The sequence below is a fragment of the Canis lupus genome, chromosome 32 (genome assembly GCF_003254725.2).
Source record: "Canis lupus dingo isolate Sandy chromosome 32, ASM325472v2, whole genome shotgun sequence".
Classification (NCBI taxonomy): Eukaryota; Metazoa; Chordata; class Mammalia; order Carnivora; family Canidae; genus Canis; species Canis lupus.
This window is the reverse complement of record NC_064274.1, coordinates 605740-624518: the sequence shown is the minus strand read 5'-3', so window position 1 is coordinate 624518 and position 18779 is coordinate 605740. Positions and strand designations below refer to the sequence as shown.

Here is an 18779-nt window from a genome sequence, read left to right as displayed (position 1 = left end):
AAGGGCTGGGAGGTTTACTGGTTCAAGGCATAAGGAAGCCAACTGTTAGCTCACCAAGAACCTAAATGAAAAAAGACTTCACTAGCTATACACAATAAACAACAAAGATGTTACAGAATTAGTTCAGGAAAGTCACTGAAGAGCAACAACAGCGAATCTCAAGCAGGGGAAATTTTGGATTTCCTGAGTTACCGTATTATATAAAATATCCAGTTTCAACCCCCCCAAAATTTTACATGATGTAGGGCAAAGAAAGTATGGTTCATGTATTCAACAGAAATGATTCCTAAGGAAACCCAGAAACTTCTTCATTTGACTTACTAAACAAAGACTTTAAATCAGCTGTTACATTTTCAAAGAACTAAAGAAAAGAAAACCAGTATCTAAAGAATTAACAGAGAGAATGACACCACCTCATTACCAAATAAAGAATATCAATAAAAAATTATAAAAAAAATAATCTCTGGCTTCAAAAAGTATTTTAAAAAGTATAATGAACAAAATACGAAATTCACTAGAGAAATGCAATAGATGACTTAAGCTGGCAAAAGAAAAAAAATCAGCAAACCTGAAGACAAGTTAATTGAAATTCTCCATCTGAGAACAGGGGAAAAAAAGGTAAAGAAGAATGAACAGAGCCTCAGAAATGTAAAGACACACACACACACACACACACACACACAAATGTATAGATACTATCAAGTGTACCAACATATGTATAATGGAAAAACAGAAGAGTAGAGAAAAGGGGGGAGAAGGAATATCTGAAGAAATAATAGCCAAAATGTTCCCAAAGTTGATACCAGGTAAATATGTATATATCATAAGCTCATCAGTGCAGTCTTATCATTATTGCTTAATTCTCATTACCTAGTTGCCTATTTACAGAACTTCCTAAACTTGATGAAAAACATTAACCTGCACACCTAAGAAGCTCAAAAAACTCCAGAGTTCTACACCTGACAAAGCATAGTCAAGCTATCAAAAGCCAAAGACACAATCTTCAAAGCAGCAAGAGAAAAGTGGTTCATCATGCACAAGGGAGCCTGAGTAAGATTAATAACTAAGTTCTCATCAGAAATCATAGACGCCAGAGGGCAGAAGCATGATATATTCAAAGTACCAAAAAACAAACAAATAAACAAACCTATCACCAAGAATTGTATACCCTGCAAAACAATCTTCCAAAATGAAAGTGACTATTAAACTCTGTGAATATACTTAAAAACCATTGAACTATTGTATTCTTAAAATGAGTAAATCATATTTTACATATTACATCTCAATAAAGCTGTTATATTAAAAAATTGAAAGAGAAATCAAAACATTCCAGATAAAAACTCATTGAGAAAATGTCACTCACAGACCTGCCCTAAAAGAAATACTAATGGAAGGACACTAAACAAAAGGACACTAGACAGTAACTTAAATCCACAAGCAGCAGCCAAGAGCATCAGTAAAGAGAACTCTATAGGTAAATATAAAATGTAGTATAATGTCATCTTTTTCATCTGATTTGAAAAACAACTGAATAAAGCAGTAATTATAAAACTGCACTGATGAGCTTATGATATATACAGATTTACTTGGTATAATAATAGCACAAATAAGGGGTGAGGAAACATTTATAATGTAGTAAAGTTTCTGTATAGTACTGAAACTGGATTACTATTAAACAAAAGTATGTTGTTCTAAGATGTTAATTATAACCCCCAGGGAATCCCTAGGAAAAAAAACACATACAGTAAAAGAAATGACAAAGATTCCAGTCATATGAAATGTCCAAAATAGGCAAAATTTTTAAAAAAAGAAAGTAAATTAGTAGTTATCTAGAGGTAGAAAGGGTATGTGATTGGAGTGTAATAGCTAAGGGATATGGAGTTTTCTTTTTCAAATGATGAAAATGTTTTTAAATTGACTGTGGTGTTAGTTGCACAACTCTTTGAATATACTAAAAATTATTGAACTGTACACCTTAAAATGGGTTAATTATATATATGTGAGTTGTATCTAAATAAGTTGTTTTTCTAAAAAACAAAAATAAAACTGAATTAAGAGACAAACTAAAAAATACCTGTATAACACAAAAGATGGCAGTAACAGAAGAACAAAGACATAAAAAAGAACACATATTTAAAAAGATAGCAAAATGGAAGATATAAGGCCTATCTTCTTATTGATTACATTAAATAGAAAAGGACTAAACACTCCCAATCACAAGTCAGAGACTGGCAGAATGGATCTTTAAAGAAACAAGATCCAACTGCACACTTTTTCAAGAGACATAATTTAGATTCAAAGACAAAAACAGGTTTAAAGAACAGGAAAAAAATCATGCTACACATTAATAGCTACATTAATAGAAAAGAAGAAAATTGTTAGTAGAGGTAAAGAAAGACATTTCATAATGATTCAACAAGCCAAAGATTAAAAATAAGAATATAAGAAAAAATGTTGGAAGGTATCTACATTTCTGATAAAAGAACAATTCAGTAGGCTGATCAATAAAATCTGAGAGTTACCTACTTACATAAATAACAGGTTGCTGAAATACAAGATCTATTTGAGTTTTTTAAAACTACACTAACATCCATTTCTTAAAGAAATATAAAATTACATATTTTAACAATTAGAATACAGATTTCACAATTTGGGAAAAAGTAAATGTCTGTTTCCTCAAATAAATATCGTCTGTTTTAAAAATACTTAAAGTGGGATGCCTGGGTGGCTCAGTAGTTGAGCACTTGCCTTTGGCTCAGGTCATGATCCTGGAGTCCCGGGATTGAGTACCGCATCAGGCTCCCTGCATAGAGCCTGCTTCTCCCTCTGCCTCTGTCTCTGACTCTCTCTTGCTCTGTCTTGTCATGAATAAATAACTAAAATATTTAAAAAATAAAAATACAAGTACTTTAAAGTGCAGAAAAGGGAGGCTAAAAAGATGGCATAGTAGGAGGGCCCTAACCTTACCTTGTCTCACAGATACACCTAGTTAACACTAACATCATCAGCACAATCACCCAGAAAAGGATCCAAAGACCGGCAGAAAAAACTCCACAACTAAAAGTATAATGGAGGCCACATCAAAGAAGGTAAGAAGGGCAAAGATGCGGTTTGAGAGGAAAATGGACAGTGGCTTTCAATGGTAGAAAGGGAGCCAGTGGCGCAGAGAAAGACAAAAAACAGACTATCACACTGGGGAGCATGCAGGGGAAACACAAATCCCCAAAACATTTTGGTATAAAAGCAGAAGGGGCCAAATTTCATGAGTTCTTACAACCAGCTGGGCTCCAAGCCTGGAATTTTAAAAACCAGTAGGCTAGGCTCTGTGAGAGCCCTGAGGGCATTAGGAAGCAGAGAGTCCTGTCCTTAAAGAGACAGTGTGACAGCCAGCCAGCCCACCAAGATAGTGTGGAAGTAACAATTTGAAAAATGCTTGGGGCAAAGATGATGTGGTGTGTATATATAACATTCCATTTTATTTATATATGGTGTGTGTGTGTGTGTGTGTATATATATATCTACCATAATATTCCATTTTATTTACATATGATGTGGTGTATATATATACATATGTATATATATCTACCATAATATTCCATTTTATTTATATATATATTTATATATATATTTATATATATATATATCTAAGAGACAAATACCCACCATTTGCTTCGATGTGCATGGAACTGGAGGGTATTATGCTGAGTGAAATAAGTCAGTTGGAGGAGGACAATCATCAAATGGTTTCACTCATACAGGAAATATAGGAGTAGTGAAAGAGACTATAAGGGAAAGGAGGGGAACTGAGTGGGAAAAATTAGAGAGGGAGACAAATCACAAGAGACTCCTAACTCTGGGAAACAAAGGGTTGTGGAAGGAAAGGTGGGTGGGGGGTTGGGGTGAGTGGGTGATAGGCGATGAGGAGGGCACTTGATGGGATGAGCACTGAGCGTTACGCTGTATGTTAGCAAATTGAATTTAAATTTAAAAAATTTAAAAAATTTAAAAAGAAAAATTCTGGGGGCAAATGGGAGAGACAGTGATTTACCCATCTCAGAACATGGCCTGGAGAGGCAGGGATCATGGAGAGATCCCTCCAGTAACAAAGGAGCTGGCAGGCACCATTTCCCTCCACCACACCCCAGCATAAACACACAGCCACCAGCAGAAACCAGTGCAACAGTGACACTTGCTACCTAACTTGCTTACACCAAACCCCTGACCCTCCCCACACCCCTACACACACACACACTCCACTTCAGGGAATCTGCCCCTTCCAGTCAAGATCGCCTCAGTGGGGGTAATACAGGGCCCCTCCTTCAGAAAACTGGTACAAACTTCTCCAGAACCACATCTCCCAATCCACATCTTTTATGGACCTAGGTTCTAGGAGTAGCAGAGGCAGGTCTCATTCATAAGCAGGCCAGTGTACACTTGGTTACCTGGGCCTCCCCCTTCTTGGGCTCTCTAATAAATACATTTTTAAAATCCTTAAAAAAAAAAAAAAATGAAGCCAGAGTAGCAATCCTTATATTAGAGAAAACAGACTTTAAAACAAAAACTGTAACAAGACAAAAAAAAGTACACTATACAATCATAAAAGGGACAATTCAACAAATAATAATTGAAAATATTTATGCACCCAACATAGGCTCACCCAAGAAAAGTAGGTAATAACAAACACAAAAGAAATAATTAACAGTACTATAATAGTAAGGGACTTTAACAATCTACTTACCTTAATGGATGGTTAATTCAAACAGGAAATCAACAAGAAAACAGTTGCTCTGAATGACACATTGGACCATATGAATTTAACAGATATAGTCAGAACATTCCATCCTAAAACAGCAGAATACACATTCTCCTAAGTGCATATGGGATATTCTCCAGAAAATATCACCTATTACGCCACAAAACAAGTCTTAAACTCAAAGAGATCAAAGTCATAACATACATCTTTTCTAACCACAACACTATGAAACTAGAAAACAAACCACAAGAAGAAAACTACAAAGGGTTCAAATACATGGAGGTTAAATAACATACTACTAAACAATGAATACATCAACCAAAAAATTAAAGAAATCAAAAATTACATGAAGACAAAAGAAAATGAAAACACAATGATTCAAAATCCTTGGGATACAGCAAAAGCAGTTCAAAGGGGTAAATTAATACCAACACAGACCTACATCCAGAAAAAAGAAAAAATTCAAAGAAACTAGAAAAAGAACAAACAAGGAAGAAATCAGACAGGGAGACAAACCATGAGAGATTCTTAACTATGGGAAAGAAACTAAGAGTTGCTGAGGGGGTGGGAGTGGATGGGGTATTTGGGTGACAGGTATTAGGGAGGCACGTGATGTGATGACCACTGGTGTTCTATGCAACTGAGCAATTATTGAACTCTACATCTGAAACTAATGATGTACTATATGTTGGCTAATTGGATTTACATTTTTAAAAAACTCCCCCAAAATAAAAGTTCAGGTCCATATAGCTTCACAGGCAAATTCTATCAAACATTTAAAGAAGAGTTAATAGCCACTCTTTTTAAACTATTCCCAAATAAATTAGAGGGAGGAAAACATCCAAATTCATTCTATGAGATCAGTTTCATCATACCAAAACCAGATAAACACACTACAAAAAAAGAGAACCATGGGCCAGTATCTCTGATGAACACAGATGCAAAGATCCTCAACAAAATACTAGCAAGCCAATTCTAGCCATTCATCATTATCAAGTTGAATCTGCTCTATTCATGAGATGCCAAGGGTGGATCAATAGTCACAAATCAATGTGATACATCACATTAATACAACAAAGGATGAGAAGAACCACATGATCATTTCAACAGATTTAGAAAAAGCATTTGGCAAAGTACAACATCCATTCATAATAAAATAGGTCTAGAGGGTACATACCCTGACATAATATAGCCCTTACATGAAAAATCTATAGCCAACATCATACCTGTGGTAAAAAAATGGACAGCATTTTTTCCCCTAACGTCAGAAACGAGGGGAAGAAAAAAAGAAACAAACAAGGACATGCACTCTCACCAATTTTAGTCAACATAGTACTGGAAGTCCTAGTCACAATAATCCGACAATAAAAAGAAAGAAAAGGCATCCAAGATGGTAAGGAAGACGTAAAACTTTCACTATTTGCAGATGACATGGTACTATAGATAGAAAATCCTGGAGTACCTGGGAGGCTCAGTCAGTTAAACATCTGCCTTCTGCTCAGGTCATGATTTCAGTGACCTGGGATCAAGCCCCGCATCGGGCTCCCTGCTCAGTGGGGAGCTTGTTTCCCCCTCTCTGTGCCACTTGCCTACTTGTGTGCTCGCTCTCTCTGTGTCAAATAAATAAAATCTTTAAAAAAAAATCCAAAAGAGGGAGAGGTGAGGGGATGGGGAGGATAAGGTAACTGGGTGATGTATTGAGTACTGGGTCTTAATTAAGACTGATGAATCACTGACTCTATCTCTGAAACCAGTAGTACATTATATGTTAACTAACTGAATTTAAATAATGTTTAAAAAGAAAAATAAATTAATTTTAAAAGAGGAAATTCTAAAGACCTCACCAAAAACAGCTAGAGCTGATAAGTAAATTCAGGATACAAAATCACTGTACAGAAATCTGTTGCGTTCCTATACACTAATAATGAAGTCACAGAAAATGAAATTAACAATTATAACTGCACCAAAAATAAAATTTCTGGGGATCCTTGAGTGGCTCAGTGGTTTGGCGCCTGCCTTTGGCCCAGGATGATTCTGGAGTCCTAGGATTGAGTCCCACATCGGGCTCCCTGAATGGAGCTTGCTCTCCCTCTGCCTGTGTCTCTCCCTCCCTCCCTCCCTCCCTCTCTCTCTCTCTCTCTGTGTCTCTCATGAATAAATAAATAAAATCTTTTAAAAAATAAAATAAAATTTATATGAATAAACCTAAAGATCTGTACTTTGAAAACTATAAACACTGATGAAAGAAGTCAGACATTCAGTGCTCATGGATTAGAAGAAAAATATCATTAAAATGTCTATGCTACCCAAAGCGATCTACACATTTAAAAATGTACTCCCTATCAATATATAAACAGTATTTTTCACAGAACTGGAAAAAATAATCCTAAAATTTGTATGGAATCACAAAAGACCCCAGAGACCCAAATCAATTTTGAAAAGACAGAACAAAACTGGAGGAATCACAATTCCAGAATTCAAGTTATATTACAAAGCTGTGGTAATTGCAACAGTATAGTATAACACAAAAACAGACATACAGACCAATAGAACACAATATAACACCCAGAAATAAACCCACAATTATATGGTCATTTAATCTTTAGTAAAGGAGAAAATAATATGCAATGGGAAGAACCCATTTCTTCAACAAATGGGTGTTGGAAAAACTGGGACAGTTACATGCAAAAGAATGAAACTAGGCTACCTTCTTACATCATATATAAAATAAACTCAAAACAGATTAAGAACCTAAACGTGAGATCTGAAACCATAAAAATCCTGGAAGAGAACACAGGCATTAATTTCTCTGAATTGGCTGTAGTAATATTTTTCTACATGTGTCTCCTGAGGCAAGGGAAATAAAAGCAAAAATAAATCATTGGAATTACATCAAAATAAGAAGCTTCTTCATAACAAAAAATACAAGCAACAAAACTGAAAGGCAACCTACTAAATGGGAGAATATATTTGTAAATGACAAATGTGATAAAAGCGTTAGTATCCAAAATATGTAATAAACTGATACAACTTGACACCCAAAAAACAAATACTCTGATTAAAATGGGCAGAAGAGTGGCATCTTGAGGGTTCACATGGATACTGGGATTTGTTTTTCCCTCTGCCTCTCTCCCTGCTTGAGCTCTTTCTCTCTCAAATGAATAAAAAATCTTTTTAAAAAAATAGTTAAAATGGGCAGAAGAGGGACACTTGGGTAGCTCAGTTAAGCGTCTGCCTTCAGTTCAGATCATAATCTTGGGCCCTGCATCAGGCTTCCTGCTCAGTGGGGAGTCTGCTTCTCCCTCTGCCCCTCACACCCCTTGTGCATTCTTTCTGTCACAAATTAAAAAATAAAATCTTTAAAAAAATAAACCAATAAATAAAATGGGCAGAAGACACCAACAGACATTTCTCCATAGAAGACATACAAATGGTAGGCTCCCTGCTCAGCAGGGGTTTGTGTCTCCCTCTCCCTCCGGGCATTAGCATTTGTCCTCACTCACTCTCTCCTCTCTCAAATAAATAAAATCTTACAAAAAAAAAAAAATCCTTAACATCAATCACTACAATGCTACAATGAGATATCACCTCACAACTATCAGAATAGCTAAAATTAAAAAACAAAAGAAACAACAGGTGTTCGCAAGGACATGGTACCCTCGCGACCACTAGTGGGAGCGCAAAGTGGTACAGCCACTGTGGAAAACAGTATGGGAATTCTTCAAAAAGAAAAGAACTACCCTAAGACTCAGTAATTACACTACTGGATACTTACCCAAAATTTACAAAAACACTGATCTGAAGGGATACATGCATCCTTATGTTTACTGCAGTATTATTTACAATAGCCAAATTATGAAAGGAGACCAAGTGTCCACCAACAGACAAAGATACACACACACACAAAATTCAGTATTATTTAGCCAGAATAATGAAATCTTGATATTTGCAACAACATGAATGGAGGTACACAGTATGATGCTAAGCAAAATAAGCCAGAGAAAGATAAATACTATAGGATTTCACTCATATGTGAAATTTAAGAAACAAAACAAACTAGTATAGGAAAAAAGAGACAAACCAAAAAATGGACTTTTAACAATAGAGAACAAACTGATGGTTACCAGAGGGGAGGCAAGTAGGGAAATTAATGAAATAGGTGATGGGAATTAGGAGTACACTTTTCGGGATCCCTGGGTGGCGCAGTGGTTTAGCGCCTGCCTTTGGCCCAGGGCGTGATCCTGGAGACCAGGGATCGAATCCCACGTCGGGCTCCCGGTGCATGGAGCCTGCTTCTCCCTCTGCCTAGGTCTCTGCCTCTCTCTCTCTCTCTCTCTCTCTATCATAAATAAATAAAAATTAAAAAAAAAAAGGAGTACACTTTTCACGATGAGCAATGGGTGTTGGTACAGAATTGCTGAATCATCACATTGTACTCCTGAAACTAATATAATGCTGTATGTCAGCTGTACTGAAATTAAAAACAAAAGAGCGAAAAAAATGCTTTGAAGTATATACATGTCTATGTGACTGTTTACTAACATTCATGCATATCTATATACATATGTGAATAGCAACTATATACAATAGCATTTTCCATTTTAGTATGAATTCCAGTATGAGATCCACCTTACCTTTCTGTTTAATTACTAAGGCACCCAAACTGATTTCAAATATGGCTTCAGCTATTTTAGACAGATAGAATGGAAATCAGAAATCCAAATCAAGAACAATATTCTCTCTAAAGAGGCAGCATAACAGTTATTAAGAACGTGGACTTTAGGGACGCCTGGTGGCTCAGCGGATGAGCACCTGCCTTTGGCTCAGGGCGTGATCCTGGAGTCCTGGGATCAAGTCCCACATTGGGCTCCCTGTGAGGTGCCTGCTTCTCTCTCTGCCTGTATCTCTGCCTCTCTGTCTCTCTTATGAATGAATAAAAAAAATCTTTAAAAAAAAATAAATAAATAACGTGGACTTTAGAGTTAGAATTACTGTGTTAAATGAATCATTATTTAAGGAGTAACTGAGTCAATAATCATAAAGCACTTCAAACATACCTGGCACACAATTTTTGCTATGTAATGTTTATTTAAAAAAATCAATTAAACAAGAAATATTTTTTCATTAATAACAGATATTTAGTCCCCTTCATAGGTAATCTGACTCAAACTCTATTTTGCTATATAGAGAGCATCTTAGCTGAGAATTTAGATACTAACAAAACTAAAATCACATTTTTTTTTAATGTTGGAACTGTTCAGAACCTCTTCCACCCTTGATGTCAGACATTTCTCTGAAAATACTGGCATTTTTACTCACAGTCTAATTTTTTTATTCTGCACAAATGGCTATGAGAGGCCCCCGTCACGTCCCCATCTCTCATAAGACTTTCCCCCATCAAATGAAAGTCTCTGCTGGATGAAAGTCTTCTGCATTCTATCAGTTCCTGCCTCATTTCCTTTCCTTTGGTTTTCACAGTTTCCCACAGCTAAGTCCCCTGACTTATTGACTTGAAAGCTTAGCCCTGGAATAGATTGAGTTGGTATTCAGCACTCCAGCAATTTTGGCCTGCCCCAAGCAACAACTCAGTGTTCTGATGAAAAACTTCCTAAATTTGAGGTTCCAAGTTTTATGTGTGCCCAATTTGCAGATATAGGCTTTTCTCTTGGTGTTTATGCCAAGTTTTAAATCAGTAAGTACAACTAAACTAGTTTAATCCTAGGATGGAAACTCAGTCTTTCCCCAGCCTATCTGTAAATTGTTGCAGCTTGGCTGACTATGAAAAGATCCCCCAGATATTTCCCTAGGTTCCAAGTATTCACCTGCATAAGATTTCCCATTGCAGTGTGATGCCTGCATTTCAAACAGCATTTCACCTTGGCTCCCCTGTTGCCAATGACTTGCAAAAAACAACCAGACTATTACATCGCTTGGATACTGGACTTCCACTGTTAGGCCCAACAAGTGTTACACAATATGGGTATCACCTGCTTCCTACTGTTGTTACCAGCTGTGAATAACCAGCTAAGTGCTACTGAATACTAAGAGACCAATTTTTTCCCCCTATTTGCCCAGTTAAAATTGTGCTAATTTCTGTTACCACTGCTATCAGTGTAACAACTAACACTTTTTATCCTTTACTTTGCATTTGACAATGTCTTCGAGCTGTATCAATGTTAAATCAACCTTTTTCCATCTTGTTCTCCCAAAGTCTCTATTCATGCCTCTTTTAAAATTTTTTCTTCAAAAAGGCAATCTTTTTTTTTTGCAATACCCTTATCATAGCTACTAATCCTTTTTTCATGCCACTCTAGATGTTACCTTATAATGTCTCATTGAGAGACTTTTCTGAAATACTCATAAATTGCTTACCACACAAACAGGAACCAGATTCTTTCACTAACAGAAATCAGATATCCAAATGAGTAGTGTTGTTCCTCAAAATAGTTATATATAGAAGACTCTTTAGCTATTCTAATGTTATGAGTGTTCAAAAACAGTTCTGGAATTCTTGAAAACTTGCCAGTTCCATATCTTTGACTTTGTCCAATAAGACCAAACCTGTTACTCAGAGTATTTGATCAAAGAGCAATGCTTGGCTAAATTACTATTTTCAAAAATTAAATTTATCTACAGAGGATGAAAAATTGCTATTACTAAAGAATTTTTAAAACTTTCTTACCCTCTGAAATTAATTGCAAAGTTTAAGACAAATGTAGAGAAAAAGCATCATAGGTAGACTAAATAGAACACAACCTTTGTACAACCTTACACAATTATCTCTAAGGTTCTTCCATACATAAAACGAAGTAACAACTTTCCTATTCCTATTCCTACAGGTTATTGTAGAGATTAAAGAGAGAAAACATGAAATCCCTGAAACCCATAAAGTGAATAAAGATCAGATATTTATGTTCATGCCTTAATGCTGTAAATAGAAAAATAAAAAATAGAAAAATAAAAAATGAGGTAAGACAGAGAAAGACAAAGACCATATGATTTCACTCCTTTGTGGAATTTAAGAAATTAAATTAAGAAATTTAAGAAACAGGGATCCCTGGGTGGTGCAGCGGTTTGGCGCCTGCCTTTGGCCCAGGGCGCGATCCTGGAGACCCGGGATCGAATCCCACGTCAGGCTCCCGGTGCATGGAGCCTGCTTCTCCCTCTGCCTGTGTCTCTGCCTCTCTCTCTGTGTGACTGTCATAAATAAATAAAAAAATATATATATTAAAAAAAAAAAGAAAGAAATTTAAGAAACAAATTTAATTTAAGAAACAAATGAACATGGGGAGAAAAAAGAAAGGCAAAACAAGAAAAAGACTCAACTATAGGGAACAAACTGAGGGTTGCTGGAGGAGAGGTGGGCAGGGACAGGGGATAAATAGGTAATAGGGATTAAGTAGAGCACTTGTGATGAGCACTGGATGTTGTATGAAAGTAATGAATCACTCAATTCTACACCTGAAACTGATATTATTATAGTCTATGTTAACTATCTGGAATTTAAACAAAACCTTGAAAAGAAAAAAAAAACTATTTAGGACTGATTTGAGGATTAAGTTTACATCTTTATTTTGCAGAAGGCCAAAGACAAGAATCAAAGTTTCACTTAAAAAGATTCATTAAATTTTTTTTCATTAAAAAAAAAACTTACATGGAATAAACTTCTGGTTTTCAAGAAATAGTTCATGTTTTGGAAAGCGAAACCTAACTCAGTGAAAAAAGGAGGTGGAGGGAAATTCCACAACTGAGAGTCACAATAAATACTAATAAACCTTTTGATTCTGCAACATGGGACTTCCCCAAGGGACAGGTTTTGCTAAGTCGACTGTAACGTTATCCAATCAGAGGTAGAGAGGGAAAGTGCCTTTGCAAATAAATACTGCATCCTAAGCCCACATTTTCTGAGACACTCAACTGCTTAGACTTTCTGAGCCTACTGCAGAGGAACCTCCAGTCACAGCATCATGAACCAAAGTGCTGTTCTTATTTTTTGTCTTATCTTTCTGACTCTGAATGGTACTCAAGGTAAGGAGCATGAAGGGATATTTAGTTTGTAAGGTCAGAAATCAGGCTCGGTATAAATTCTATAATTACAGGAATAGTGTATTTGCAAAGGTTTCATAGCCTACCTATAAATGAAGGGTAAATAAGCAGAGATTCTCTCTGGCCACAGATATACAGTCAGAATAGCAAATGGAATAAAGGAGAGAAGAAAGAAGAAAAGAGGAAGAGTAAAAGGATAGACAAAAAAAAAAAAAAATATATATATATATATATAAGGGAATAAGGAAAGAGAGGATGAGACAAATACTTCCTTAGTTAACTCAGCTTAATTAACCATATGAATTGGGCCTCAAGGGTATGAATTTACATTTCATAAACCGCAATTCCTTTCTTTCAAATAATCAACTAATTAATCATTAAGAGCTGTGTTATAATGGGAATCTTTCTTGACTTATTCAAATGGCATGGGGATATTGGTTCTGCTTAGTAGGAGACAATCCACATTATATGCCTAAAATAAAAACTGCACTAACCTTTCCTGATGTACCTGTCTCTTTTTCCCACAGGAATACCTCTCTCTAGAACTATACGCTGTACCTGTATCAAGATTAGTGATCAACCTGTAAATCTAAGGTCCTTAGAAAAAATTGAAATGATTCCTGCAAGTCCATCGTGTCCACATGTTGAGATCATGTGAGTAAAATGCCATCTGAATATCACTTCCCTAGTTGTAATCATATATTAAATATATGACTATGATCACAAAATCAGTAAAGGGTTTGTAATGATTCTAAGACTTTTATATAACAAAAGGAACATCTAGACTGAAACCTAAATGTCTGGCCTAAAATCTGTATACTCTGTTTTATTGGTCCAAAACTGTTTTATGTATTTTCACTCTTACTTACTTCTACAGTGCCACAATGAAAAAGAGTGGGGAGAAAAGATGTCTGAATCCAGAATCTAAGACCATCAAGAGTTTAGTGAAAGCAATTAGCAAGAAAAGGTAGGTTTGCTGCACTTTGCAGAAGAACTGCTCTTTAAGAAATGTCAATTTTGGGAAGTCAGAAATATTTGCACTGAGTTTTCCTGTGGGATCCTTGGCTTGAAAGTGTGTTTACCACCAAGCCTGCCTCTACCTCTATTTATTTGTAAACTGAGATGTCATCTCCTGTAGTATCAAAAGTTACCCTACCTGTCTAGAAGTGTCAACCTTGAGGCAGAGCTTTAACTATTCAAGCAAAGCTACCAAATTTCCCCCAAGCCTTTCCTGGGCTTAAAAAAACTGCCCCTATAATCCACAATGACCATTTAGCAGCAGGAAATCTGACCACTTTGCCTAGGGACTTGGGGTTACCTATGAAATCAGAATGTTCCCAGCAGAACCCAGGCTGAAGCCATAGTTGAGTATATCACACTTTCACACTTCCTTTCTCTCTCTTTTTTCGTTTTTTTTTTTTACAGGTCTAGAAGATCTCCTTGAACACAGACGCGTAATCACCATAGTACTGATAAAGATGGACCAGAAAGAGACTACCTCTGCCATCATTTCCCTGTATACAATACATGCAAGCCCTAATTGTCCCTGGATTACAGTTCTCCTAAAAGGTGACCAATCACCATCACCAAATTAGCTGCTACTACTCTTTGAGGGAGGTGAACGGTTGGTTCATCGCTCTGCCCTGCCAGTATAAGCCAGTATAAGCTATGCTGAGGTGCTACATTTTTAGTGAATGTACCAGATCCTAGCCCTACTACTGACACTTTCCTCACCTTTGCTATCTTGTAAATGTTACTAAGGGACATTTCCACCTCTAAGCTTATCAGAGTTCTCAGAACTTCTAAAAATTGTCATAATGCTTTTTGAATTAAAAATCTTTACTTCATAGGCTTCTACTGCTATCCTCCCAAGGGGCCCATATTCTTTCAGTGGTTATATGTACACAACTCCAAATACAAAGAGCCTAAAGAAATCTGGAAATGTATTTGAAAATATTATTACTTAATAAAAACCTACACAAAGTAGAATTCTTAGATGTACATGTTTCCTACTGGTTTTCAGTGTTTATGGAGTAACTTGTGTAAGTACCATACATGAATGTGCAATGAAAAAAATTTAGATATGTAATCTGCATGTTATATAAGATAAATATTCTGAATGTGTTTCAAAATAAAAATGCTGTGCTCTCTTGGAAATGTTAAGATTATGTAACAGTCAACATCAAGAATTAATAAAACAATGACTAAGACAAAGTAATCTAGTGGGTCATTTGAATGGGACATGTATTTCATAAAAGAATCCAATAGGTAGAAAACAAATGAGTTTGAAAATTATCATATTCTTTCCAACTGCAGTATTCTGAAAGGCCCATCATAAAAGACTCCTTCAGAACTGATATGGCCTAACAGACTTCGCCTAAGCTTCAGACCCTTATATGCAAATGTCTACAAGACATCTCCCCCTGAATATTCCACAGAAACATCAAACTCCAAAATATCTCAAATTCCCCTCTCCCCCAGATCTAGTTCTCCTCCTCTATTCGATGGTCTAGTTTAACAGCACTAGCATCCACTTACTTCCCCAAACCAGAAACCTGGGATAATTCTACATTCCTTCTCCCTCACCTCCCATAGCCAATTAGTCATTAAGGAAATATTTGCAATGCATTTATAGTTGGCAAATTAGTAGCATCTAGAATATATAAAGAATTCCTATGAATGAAATAGGAAAAGACAGACAACTAAATGAAAAATGGAGAACAGAAATAAATGAATAGGAATTATACAGAAAAAATGCATGCTGCACAAGCTGAATATAAAAAGTATTCAACATCACTAATAATCAGGGACATCTACATTCAAATCATATTGGGATACCATCTGATACCACCAAACTGGCAAAATTCTTTAAGCTGGATAACTACCAACTGATAAGAAGGTTGTAAAGCAATGAGGAATACCCCTCTACTGCTGGTGGAGGAAGGAAAGGAGAGGAAACAGCTTTAACTGCTTTGAAACCAACTTGGTATTCTTATAAAATTTAACACGTGCACACTCTATGTCAAAGCAGTACTACTACTATGTATACACCATAGATAAATTCTTCTTGCATATGACATATATGAGAGAATGTTTTAGCAATATTGTTTATAACAGCAAAACTCTGGACACAATCCAAATGTCCACAAATGGAATGGGTAAGTAAATTATGGTATCTTAATTCCATGAAATATTATACAACAGTGGAAATAAATAAAAATAACTATGTACATCAACAGGGATGAATCTCAAAAGTAGTCTTGCACAAAAGAAGCATGCCACAGAAAGTATATGCAGCATAGTTCTCCTTACTATGAAATTTTAAAACAGATAAAAAACCCTGGATTTAGGAGTGAAGACATACATAAACATATATAATGAAAACAATCAAAACTGAAGGAATGACTTCCATAAAATTCAAGATGGCAATTACTTCAGAAGGCTAGAAAGGAATGCAGTCAGGGAGGGGCACATAAGAGGCTTCTGAATTACGGTAAAGTTCTATTTTTGAATAGATGGCAAGCCTTAGGTGGCGAGTACATGAGAATTTGTTCTTTAATCTGTATCTACAAATTTTAATTTTTCTGAATACATGAAAGACCACAAATGCATGGAAATTAAACAACATGCTACCAAGGAATGGGTCAACCAAGTAATCCAAAAAGAAATTTAAAAATACATGGTAACAAATGAAAATACAACAGTGCAAAATCTTTTGGATGCAGCAAAAGTGGTCCTAAGAAGAAAGGATATATAGCAATACAGGCCTACCTCAAGAAGAAAAACTTCAAATAAACAGCTTAACCTTAAACCTAAAGGAGCTGGAAAAAGAACAACAAATGAAGCTTAGAATCAGTAACAAAAATAATAAACAGTAGAGCAGAAATAAATGATACAAGAATTTAAAAAACAAATAATAGATCAATGAAACAAGGAGCTGATTCTCTGAAAAAATAAATAAAATTGATAAATCTCTAACCAGACTCATCAAAAAGAAAACAGAAAGGACCCAAATAAACAAAATCACAAATGAGAAAGGAAAAATAACCAACACCACAGAAATTACAAATGATTATTAATAAAGTATTATGAAAAACTATGCCAACAAATTGGACAACGTAGGAAAAAATGGATAATTACCTAGAAACACATAAACTATCAAAACTGAAACAGGAAGAAACAGAAACCTTGAACAAACCCATAACCTGCAAAGAAACTGAATGAGTAATCAAAAATCTCCCAACGAAAGTCCAAGACCAGACAGCTTTATAGGCAAATTCTACAAAACACATGCAGTAAAATATATACCTATTTTTCTCAAACTATCCCAAAAAATAGAAAACAAAGAAAAACTTCCAAAATCACTCTGTAAGGACAGCAATATCCTGATTCCAAAATCAGAGAAACACATCACTAAAAAAGAGAACTACAGGCCAATATCCTGATGAACACAGATGCAAAAATTCTTAATACAGGCAAACTGAATTCAACAACAGATTACAAAAATAATTCAACACGATCAAGTGGGTTTTGTTCCTAGGTTGCAAGGGTGAATCAATATTTACATATCAATCAGGGTGCTTGGGTGGCTCAGTTGGTTAAGGTTAAGCGGTTAGGCATCTGGCATCTGACTATTTTATTATTTTTTTTTATTTTTTTATTGGAGTTCAATTTGCCAATAAATAGCATATCACCCAGTGCTCATCCTGTCAAGTGCCCCCCTCAGTGCCTGTCACCCAGTCACCCCAACCCCCCCCCACCTCCCTTTCAACTACCCCTTGTTCGTTTCTCAGAGTTATGAGTCTCTCATGTTCAGTCATCTTCAATGATATTTTCACTCATTTTTTCTCCTTTCCCCTTTATTCCCTTTCACTCTTTTTTATATCCCCAAATGAATGAGACCATATGTTTGTCCTTCTCCGACTGACTTATTTCACTCAGCATAATACCCTTCAGTTCCATCCACGTTGAAGCAAATGGTGGGTATTTGTCATTTCTAATGGCTGAGGAATATTCCATTGTATACATAGACCACATCTTCTTTATCCATTCATCTTTCGACGGACACTGAAGCTCCTTCCACAGTTTGGCTATTGTGGACATTGCTGCTATAATCATTGGGGTGCAGGTGTTAAGCGTTTCACTGCATCAGTATCATTGGGGTAAATCCCCAGCAGTGCAATTGAAACAATACCTATTCTACTAAAGCTGTTTCAAAAGATAGAAAGAGATGGAATACTTCCAAACTCGTTCTATGAGGCCAGCATCACCTTAATTCCAAAACCAGACAAAGACCCACCAAAAAGTATAATTATAGACCAATATCCCTGATGAACACAGATGCAAAAATTCTGAACAAGATACTAGCCAATAGGATCCAACAGTAGGAGGAGGAGGGGCAAGATGGCAGAAGAGTAGGGTCTCCAAATCACCTGTCCCTACCAAATTACCTAGAAAACCTTCAAATTACACTGAAAATCTATGAATTCGGCCTGAGATTTAAAGAGAGAACACCTGGAATGCTACAGTGAGAAGAGTTCGCGCTTCTATCAAGGTAGGAAGACGGGAAAAAAGAAAGACACAAAAGGCCTCCAAGGGGGAGGGGCCCCGCGAGGAGCCGGGCTGAGGCCGGGGCGAGTGTCCCCAGGACAGGAGAGCCCCGTCCCGGAGAAGCAGGAGCTGCACCAACCTTCCCGGGCGGAAAGGGGCTCGCAGGGAGGCGGAGCAGGACCCAGGAGGGCGGGGATGCCCTCGGGCTCCCGGGGACACTAACAGACACCTGCGCCCCGGGAGAGTGCGCCGAGCTCCCTAAGGGCTGCAGCACGCACAGCGGGACCCGGAGCAGCTCGGGGGGGCTCGGGGGCGGCTCTGCGGAGGGGGCTGCGGGGCGGGAGCGCAAATCCAAAAGCGCAGGCCCCAGAGCACAGGGCGCCGGGACACAGCCCAGGATCCGGCCTCCCCCGGGACAGGCAGAGGCCGA

The 18779-nt window shown here is 36.8% G+C and overlaps 2 protein-coding genes across 11 annotated transcripts in view; one reads left to right on the top strand and one right to left on the bottom strand.

Moving 5' to 3' along the window:
* ART3 (ADP-ribosyltransferase 3 (inactive)) overlaps positions 1-18779 on the bottom strand; it is a 205710-nt gene that overhangs the window by 129767 nt on the left and 57164 nt on the right. The window lies entirely within an intron of this gene.
* Positions 12612-15013, top strand: CXCL10 (C-X-C motif chemokine ligand 10). Its single transcript, XM_025427765.3, has 4 exons — positions 12612-12781; positions 13327-13453; positions 13677-13766; positions 14225-15013. The coding sequence occupies exons 1-4, from the start codon at positions 12721-12723 to the stop codon at positions 14241-14243; spliced, it is 297 nt and encodes a 98-aa protein (XP_025283550.1). The 5' UTR covers positions 12612-12720; the 3' UTR covers positions 14244-15013.